This window comes from Wyeomyia smithii, chromosome 1 (genome assembly GCF_029784165.1).
Source record: "Wyeomyia smithii strain HCP4-BCI-WySm-NY-G18 chromosome 1, ASM2978416v1, whole genome shotgun sequence".
Classification (NCBI taxonomy): Eukaryota; Metazoa; Arthropoda; class Insecta; order Diptera; family Culicidae; genus Wyeomyia; species Wyeomyia smithii.
In genome coordinates, this window is record NC_073694.1 from 180,164,185 (window position 1) to 180,173,733 (window position 9,549).

Genomic DNA, 9,549 nt, shown 5'->3' on the forward strand with positions numbered 1-9,549 from the left:
TTGTCTAACCTCGAACAATTTGTTAGCGGCTTCGACAAAAACCGAGATCAAGCGAAAATCAGTTCGCGTCTGGATCGGTTGGAAGGTTTATTTAGCGAGTTTCGAACCAATCGAGCTAAAATAGAATCGCGGCAAGAGCAAGACTTGGATTTAAAGAGTGATGCATCCGATCCAAAAGAGAAGCAAGTGAAACTGGACGTCGATGCTGCGAATAAATCCAACCGTTTGAGTTTTAAAATAGGTATTTCGACTTAAAAGACTTTCTGCTGTCTCACCTAGCCAAACCGACTGCTATAGCTGCTCCCTCTCCCGTATCCTTGCCCTGCCAACCGTTAGCATCTCGAATCCACCTCCCAGTTTTCAAAATCCCTTCTTTTGATGGCAGTGTAAAGGATTGGCTTAGTTTTCGTGATGCTTTCCAGAGCATGATCGATAAGGAACCGTCGCTAACCGCTTTCGACAAGTTTAATTATCTGTTAACCGTGCTTACTAAGGATGCCAGGACGTTAGTAGAATCGATAGAGGTAACCGCCGCGAATTACGAAGTGGCTTGGTCGATGCTGCAGGAGCGGTTTGAAAACAAAAAGATAATCGCCCGCACATTGATTGACGGTTTTCTGGAAGCGGAACCGATGAGAAAAGAGTCTTTCGACGCCTTAGTTCACCTCATCGACTCCTTTGAACGCAATTTACTTCAGTTAAAAAAGCTTGGTTTGCAACCTGAAGAATGGTCTCATCTTCTCGCTCATTTGTTATACAGACGACTTGACTCAGACACTCAGCGACATTGGGAACGCACACACAAGAGCCGTGAGGTGCCGAGGTATGAAGAGTTGTTAAAATTTTTACGTGAACATCTCGCTACCCTTCAACCACTTTCCGAATCGGAACAGCGCAATCGCGATCATCGTCATGAAACGGTGAAACCTCCGTCGAGACCGAGAATTGAATCAACTCTTACAACAACTGCAGTAACAAATAAGCCGTGCCCTTTCTGCCAAAAACCGTCCCATTCTCCCTTTAAATGCGATTCCTTTCAAAAATTGAATCCCACCCAAAGGCTTGAAACAGTTAAGCGAATGGGTCTTTGCATAAATTGCCTCTCCTCTTCCCACATGGTACGGGCGTGTTCTAGCTCAGCATGTCGCGTGTGTGGTAACAAGCATCACACCATGCTACACATTCGACCGTCGAATAATTCTCAAGCTCAAAGGCATGAGTCAAACCAGACGCAGACAACCGTTACACCCCCGAATCGTGCCAATGACGCTACAAACTATATCGAGTCTCCACCACAATCGCAAACTTTCGCTACGTCGCAAATGTTGTTGAAGCCTATGCAACCCAAATTATCCCCAAGCCGCAGCGCTGTATTTCTTTCGACGGCAGTTGTTAAATTGGCAGACAACAAGGGAAACACTCTTTTGGCTCGAATTCTCTTAGATTGCTGTTCAGAACGAAATTTGATAAGTGAACAACTCGCTCAAAAATTGATGCTTCGTAGACAGGACGATCCACTTTCGTTTCAAGGTGTTAGTTCAACTCCTGCCAAATCCAAACAGTCTGCAATGGTTAAGGTGTTATTTCGCTGCTCTGATTACTGTACTGATTTACGATTCCACATCCTTCCTGAATTTAAACCAATCATCCCATCGAACCGTGTTCCAGTCTCGACCTGGAAAATACCATCATCTCTGTGCTTAGCCGATCCGCACTTTTATGAGCCACATCGAATTGATGCAATCATTGGAGCTGAGGTGTATTACCATTTATTGCTAGGCGGTTTTGTGACACTAGGAGTGAGTATGCCGATTCTGAAAGAGACCGTTTTTGGCTGGATTGTGTCGGGAAAATGTGACACCACTCCGGATCAGCAAACCGCGTTGACAATGGTTTGCAGCAACGCCGAACTCGAACACCAACTTACTCGCTTTTGGGAGCTCGAATCTTGCCATTCTGAAAATGCTCTTTCGATAGAGGAACGTTTATGTGAAGCGCATTTCTCTAACACAACTTTTCGTGATTCCTCTGGACGTTTTGTTGTTTCACTCTCGAAAAAGGAAACAATTCTCGCTCAGCTCGGTGACTCGTATGCAACAGCACTTCGCCGATACTTGTCTTTGGAACGTCGTTTGCAAGCAAAACCATTACTGAAAAAGGCATATGCATCATTTATCAGGGAGTATGAACTGCTTGGACATATGTCGCCTGTAGATCCAACCAAGGATAGTCTTCTCCAAACCAATCCATACTACATGCCCCACCACTGTATTGAAAGGCCAGACAGTGCAACCACGAAACTTCGAGTGGTTTTCGACGCATCTTGCGCTACTGACACAGGATTATCACTAAATGATGCTCTAATGGTTGGTCACAACGAACAAGACGATCTATACAGCATCATTCTTCGCTTTCGTCGCCATCGGTATGCCGTCGTAGCCGATTTAGAAAAAATGTACCGGCAGGTATTAGTACATCCTTCAGACCGTCACCTGCAACGTATCCTCTGGCGTGATTCTCCTACCGACCCAATTCAGTGTTACGAACTTTTAACCGTTACATACGGCACCGCGTCAGCGCCATTTCTGGCAACGCGTTGTCTGCAACAGTTAGCAACAGAAGGGAAATCGACCCACTCAAGGGCTGCTAAAGCTTTGTTGAAGAATTTCTATATAGACGATCTACTTGGCGGTACCGATACAGAGGAAGAAGGAACGGAGCTTTGCAGTCAACTTATTTCACTTCTGCAATCGGCAGGATTCAACTTGCACAAATGGGCTTCCAATTACCCAAACATAATTAAAAATATTCCTGCTGAGCTCCGAGAAAACCGCGACGTATTAGAAATTGATTCTTCGTCATCTCCAGTAAAAACCCTTGGTCTTTTGTGGCAACCGTTCGAAGATGTCTTTCGTTTTAAGGTACCAGAGTGGCCGGAAAGGAGCGCAATCACAAAGCGCTCAGTACTGTCGGATGCTGCCAGATTGTTCGACCCGTTAGGGTTGTTGGGCCCAACTGTGTTGATATCGAAACTTTTTATGCAACGATTATGGGCTTTGAAACTTGCGTGGGATGTTCCATTGGATGAACCCTTACAAAGGTCCTGGAAAGAGTTCTGCGAGGACCTAGAGATTCTACGTACCTTTTCCGTACCACGATGGGCAGCTCCTTGTATCAGTGAAACAAACTTAGAACTACATGGGTTCTGTGACGCATCGGAACGCGCATACGGTGCGTGTCTCTTCTTACGTACAGTAACTACCACCGGAACGATTACCGTTCACCTCCTGACCGCTAAATCAAAGGTAGCTCCCTTAAACTCTGGGAAGAAACGACAAATCTCCTTACCAAGACTGGAATTATCAGCAGCTCTTTTATTAAGCCACTTATACGAAAGGGTACAAGAAGCATTACAAGTGTCCGGTCGATCGTATTTTTGGACAGATTCAATGATTGTCGTCCATTGGCTGGCGGCAACACCAAGTCGATGGAAGAAATTTGTAGCAAACCAGGTTGCAGAAATCCAGCATATCACGGCAGCTGGCACATGGGGACACGTAGCGGGAACCGAAAACCCAGCAGATGCGATTTCACGCGGAATGCCAGCCTCTCAACTCGTCGAATACAATCCCTGGTGGCATGGGCCTGCTTGGTTAAGCCAATCCTGCAGGTTTTGGCCTTCTCTACTCAGAACTACCGATGATCTCTTCGAAGCAGACCACTTGGAGGAAAAGGTCGTTACTTCGTTACCTGTTGTTGACACCAGTAATATTTTCGGTATTAAATCGTCCTTTACTGAACTCATACGCATAGTTGCCTACATACGAAGATTCTCTTACAATTCGAAAAAGGGGAACAGAAACATAAGAATAACTGAACCCTTATCCACAAGCGAACTCGAAGCATCTTTACGGAACCTTGTTCGATTATCACAGCAGGAATCCTTTCCGGAAGAAATACGGTCAATTCAAACAAATGGCCAAGTAAAATCTACGTCTAAGATAAAGGCACTATCACCAATCCTCGTGAATGATATTCTACGTGTGCGCGGTCGCTTGCGCAACGCCTTAGTTTCGTATGATCAGAAACAACCGATGATTTTAGACAGTAAGCATCCTTTAACACTTCTCATTGCGAGACATTATCACATCAATTTGTTACATGCTGGGCCGCAGCTCTTAATGTCAGCACTGCGTCAAAGATTTTGGCCAATTCGACTTCGCAATCTTGCTCGAAATGTAGTGCATCAATGCATCACTTGCTTTCGATGCAAACCCACCGTATCGAACCAACTTATGGCAGATCTTCCGCCAGCTCGTGTTTCTCCTACACTTCCATTCCTAAATGCAGGTGTGGATTTCTGTGGCCCCTTCCATTTGAAGCCACCTCATCGAAAGGCTGCCCCACAAAAATGCTATGTAGCAGTATTCGTCTGCATGTCAACGAAGGCCGTACATTTAGAGCTCGTTAGCGATCTTTCGGCTGTTTCGTTTCTCGCATCACTAAAACGATTTACGGCAAGGCGTGGGATTCCAAAATCCATTTTCAGCGACAACGCCACCAACTTTGTCGGTACTCATCGCATTTTGAACGAATTTGCCCAACTGTTCCGTTCACAACAAACTCGAGAGCATGTAGCCAACCAGTGCTCGAATCAGGGCATTCAGTTCCAGTTCATACCACCAAGATCACCTCATTTCGGAGGACTGTGGGAGGCTGCTGTAAAGTCTCTCAAAACCCATCTCTACCGAACCCTCAAGACTGCACTCGTAACAACCGAGCAAATGCTGACGCTTCTGAGTCAAGTGGAAGCTTGTTTAAACTCCAGACCGTTGACGCCTATGAGTAATCATCCCGATGATATGGACGTTTTGACACCTGGCCACTTTTTGGTACACCGCCCTCTAACAGCCATCCCGGAACCATCATATGAGGAAATACCAGCTAATCGATTGTCACAGTGGCAAACCATTCAAGAATATCTGCGTCGCCTGTGGAAACGTTGGTCCACCGAATATCTCTCTGGTCTTCAACAAAGAACGCGGTGGACCCATGAACGAGATAATATCCGAATTGGAACGATGGTGTTACTGCGAGAAGACAATTTGCCACCCATGAAGTGGAGATTCGGTCGAGTGCTAGAAGTTTCTCCTGGAAGGGACGGCCACATTAGAGTCATCAAAGTTCAGACCAAGGACGGCATCTATCAACGAGCAATCACTCGAGTATGTGTTTTGCCTATACAGGACAACCCCCCAGCGACGTTCCAGTAGTTCGAGGTTCCAGATAACTAACAAGGCAATGTTGGATGGGAGAGGGCCTTAGGGTCCTCTCACAAGTTAAGTAGCTAGTTTCCATCAATTTATTCCAGACTATGGTTTCTCCATCTAAAGTCGCCGCGTTTTTGACAGATACCTTGGGGATTGACCAACCGGCTTGGTAACGAGATCCAACCTGTCAACCCACAACCGTTGGTTGAGGAACATCGATGCAGAAGGACATTTCGATCAGTGGGCCCCGAGAGGACCTGTACCGCAATCCGATACAACCGGCGAAGAAAACCGAGAACGCATACCTCAACTCAGGCAGAAACCGACAATTTTTCCTATACTACTGATTCAAACATTATTATAATTGTAAATTTAAATTAAATTTCAATGGTGGGCGGAATGTTAACGCTATATTAGGACTATCACCCTAAAAGGGAACATCGAATGTAACTCTACACAACTCCACACCACACAAAGAGAAACTCATTATTTTATTCGCTCTCTTTACTGTAGGCTAGATCGAAAGAATATTTCATCCTCACTCGAATAAAGTACGTTATAGACACAACACCATACATCTAATTCTCTATCGCGATCAATAAAGATTAGAGCAGGAAGTGACCACGTTGTTCAGTGGAACAAGATAGTGTCGAATTTTTGACTCTGTGATATCACGATCGGTCCTGCATCCAACTTTAACCACCATCCGGAGAACCAGCATTTCGCCCGTACAAAATAATTCAAGCTCTTCTCATCAGAGGTTTAATTAATTTTTTACGAGATGAAAAAAGTAACACAAGAAAATAATCTTTTGTATTTATTGAATGGTATGTTTTGACAAAAGAAATTGATTTTTTTGATAAAATAAAATGCTACAAGCAAAAATATATTCATATTCTAAAGGGTTTCCCGCATAGAGTCATGCTTATTTGTCAAAAACTGTCCATAAAAAAAAATATTCATTTATTAACAGTTTATTTTTGCAGCAAAAAAATATTTAAAAATTTTTTGTTTCAAAAACTGTAGTTGAATAGTTGCAAACAACCTGCAGATGTTTGAATGAACCTCCCCTTAGTGGCTGCGTTCGTGAAAAACAAGTTATAGCAGTAATGTCAGAGAAACCTTATGCTTTCGTTATGTTTTTTGTATACCTATTAGATTTATGCTGCGCTGTTTCATTCACACCAAGCAACTACTGTCAGTAGTCTCGCTCTTTCTCTCTCTATCAGGCAGACACGCTGCTGTCGGGCCAGCCCACTAAACCCATTGCAAGTGTGTTGTGAGTTTTTGTTTTTTATTTTATTACTGTCATGGTGCGTACAACCGTCGCAGTTGGCCTTTAACGCTTTGTTTATCGGTGGTATAACGAATCGCAGCCTAGTCAACCCGCAACCTAGTGAAAAACATTGATACGGACTTAATCACGGTGCATTTGGTGACGTTGTTCCGGTGGCTGCTGTTGCGACGACGACAACAAGATGGCTTCGACAAGTTGGTATTCGCAGGAGCAAACACCAGACCGGACCGGTCAGGATTCGGAACTAATGGAAGGGATCTCCGCGGGACAGCGCTTTTGTCGGTTGTGTCTATCGAAGGAGCAGCAACTGAAGCCATTGTTTCCCCCGGACGGGATGCCGGATGAAATGCTGCTGCAGAAAATTTTAAACTGTCTAACGATTGCGGTAAGAAAGCGACCGAGCGCGGGTGCGGAGAGGGGAATATTGATTTTTTGTGAAGTTATTTTTATCCTGGAGATAGAATTAATGAGCTTTATTTTTTAGCTCTCGTTCGATGAGGATTACGATTCTTTCATATGTCGAATATGCATACAGGAGGTCACGAAATTCTTTTTCTACAAGGAACAGTGTTTGACAAATGACTCGATTCTGCGAGGCCGCCGGAAACCGGATAAGATACCGCTGTATGGAGACAGTGGTACTCCTGTTGGAAATAATGGAGCCTTGAGTGGAGACGAGGAGGAATATGATGGTGATCCGATTGATTCGGATGAATTTGATATTCGGGATGCAGATGATGATGAAAGAGACTTTTTAAATAACGATCAAACTCAAACTGGTGAAGACGAAGATGATGGTGATGATGTTGATTATGAGTATGAGGGTGAGGCAGATGGTGATAATGATGATTCTATGCAATTTGAAGTATCAGGATTGAAACCATTGCCTAAGCAGAGGGCTCGGAGGGAGAATGTTCAAGACTATTATCATGGAGGCTTCCGGTATACCTGTGCCACCTCTCGCGCCAATGGCAAAGTCCACTGGCGTTGCATGTATAAATCCAAGCTAAAATGTCGTGCAGCCATTCTGGTGGCCTCGGATGGCACCGTTACCCGTGGCCCTAATCGGCACAATCATCATCCGGATAGTAAAACTGTACCTCCTTGTCCGGCTAGCGGAACAATTCTGGATATGCACACAGGGCGTAAAGTTTCCTACAAACTTATCAACAGTGATCGCAGTCGAATCAATCGAATGCAAATTATCTGTAATGGTTACAAATTTCGCTACGCAAGAACAACTCAGAAACAGACCACTTACTGGCGCTGCATGAAACACAACGGAAAAGAGAACTGTAAGGCAGTGTTATCGTTTCGGATGGACTTTAGTGCTTGCTCATCTAATGGTCACGGTCACAATCATCCTGCCCAGTATGACATGAACGAACCTCTACCGCCTAATCTTCAACTGCCGGCGCAACGAGAAGCGGTTAAACAGCCGCAGCTTGTCATCCAAACGAATGGCAATTCGACATCACCTGGAAGTTCCATCCAGAAAGGTCGATGGAATGTGATGCTTCACAAGGGTTACGAGTTTGGGTTCCCACGTGCTGACCGAATGAATATGAGGTGGGCATGCTATAAGAAAAGCTCCTTCAACTGCCCGGCTAACCTTTACACGAATCGAGGCGGTCGAGTCATCAAAGAAAGTGATTGGGCTCATAATCATGGTCCTAAGGTTAGTTATTAACCGTCCCTCGCTCTGTGCTGCTTTGTTAACATCAGTTTTTATTTTGCTTTTCAGGATGACTACGCTAAGGATGCCATCATCGATGGTTTAATGCTGGATGCTCGAACCAAAGAACGGATTCCGTACAAACTGATACCCGGCAAGCGTGGTCAGCGGTTTGTCGTGCACAATGGCTACCGATACTCATCGGATCGATTGATCAGCGATGGACGAATTGCATGGAAGTGCACCAAATGTAAGGTGTTTATCATCATCGGAGGTCGCTTCGGAACGATGGAGGATCGCGGTGGGGAACATGAGCACGAACAGGACGAGAGCGATGCGTTGTTCTCGTATCAAGAGGAACACACGCAGTCCCGTGATGATACGGTCGATCGGATAAAGGAGGATCCCAGATCGTCGGAAGATGACCAGTCTAATGGAGCGGTCGATGTGAAAAAGGAACAGACGGGCGACGAGGACGAAGAAGAGAATATCGCCGATGAGGATGAAGATTTGTTTATAATTCCGTAAAAAATGTCCCACGAGAATATAAACAGACAGAGGAAAAAAGATTGTGACACTAGCGGTAAGATTAGTAAGTTATTCTGCTCCGGATAGTCATTAGAAATGTAGTGACAGCAAAATTCTACTATGGTCAAACAGAAATTGTACATATATAGCTTAGTAATGTTTAATCTGGACTGTTTTACTGTATAAACGAAATTAGTAAATAATGTCTCGGCCTTTTGTAGCTCAAGTGCAATAAGCAGTCAACTTTTATTGCTGCTAGCTGGTTAGCTAGCAGGTCTCTTTTTAGATACTTAGTCTCTGTCTAAAGCTGCTCTCTAATGTCTTTTTTCCACCTGAAAGCCCCTTTTTCCATTTCTCATTTAAAATATCGTTTAAAATTCAATTTGCAATTCTGAAAAATCCATCAATTTGAGAATAGAATAGTAATCGCGCTACAAAAGTCATATGTTTTATATCCTAGATTTTTTTTTTTGTTGTGGAATTAGACTACTGTGTCCATTATTTAGAACTATTGTAGTATATCCCCCTTACTATACGTGCTATATAGGATACCCAGTCACCCCACTATTGATCGAGTGATGACCGGTTGCCTCGGCACGCTCCCAGTCAGGTATAATGTGCTTAATAAAGCCAATTACCTTCCGAGGATTAGCAGACCAAATTTCACTAGGTTGTAAGCAACCCTTGTTGAGAAATTTTATTCTGCTCATGTATAATGCACCACAGCTGCATAGCAGATGTTCCGAGGTTTCACTTTCTATGCTACAAATGCGACAAGT

At 44.2% G+C, this 9,549-nt stretch overlaps 2 protein-coding genes across 2 annotated transcripts; both read left to right on the forward strand.

Moving 5' to 3' along the window:
• Positions 1 to 425: 425 nt before the first annotated feature.
• LOC129717385 (uncharacterized) lies at positions 426 to 5,273 on the forward strand. The gene has a single exon (XM_055667263.1). The coding sequence runs from the start codon at positions 426 to 428 to the stop codon at positions 5,271 to 5,273; it is 4,848 nt and encodes a 1,615-aa protein (XP_055523238.1).
• A 1,220-nt stretch (positions 5,274 to 6,493) lies between these two features.
• On the forward strand, positions 6,494 to 8,934 carry LOC129724959 (uncharacterized). Its single transcript, XM_055680272.1, has 3 exons — positions 6,494 to 6,952; positions 7,052 to 8,245; positions 8,312 to 8,934. The coding sequence occupies exons 1-3, from the start codon at positions 6,749 to 6,751 to the stop codon at positions 8,768 to 8,770; spliced, it is 1,857 nt and encodes a 618-aa protein (XP_055536247.1). The 5' UTR covers positions 6,494 to 6,748; the 3' UTR covers positions 8,771 to 8,934.
• Positions 8,935 to 9,549: the final 615 nt, after the last annotated feature.

Bases quoted from the DNA above. Each gene is read 5' to 3' on its own strand.
- LOC129717385 (XM_055667263.1), top strand. From the start codon at position 426: ATGATCGATAAGGAACCGTCGCTAACCGCTTTCGACAAGTTTAATTAT.
- LOC129724959 (XM_055680272.1), top strand. From the start codon at position 6,749: ATGGCTTCGACAAGTTGGTATTCGCAGGAGCAAACACCAGACCGGACC. The intron at 6,953-7,051 runs GTAAGAAAGCGA...TTTATTTTTTAG, and splicing joins TAAACTGTCTAACGATTGCG to CTCTCGTTCGATGAGGATTA. The intron at 8,246-8,311 runs GTTAGTTATTAA...TTTGCTTTTCAG, and splicing joins CTCATAATCATGGTCCTAAG to GATGACTACGCTAAGGATGC.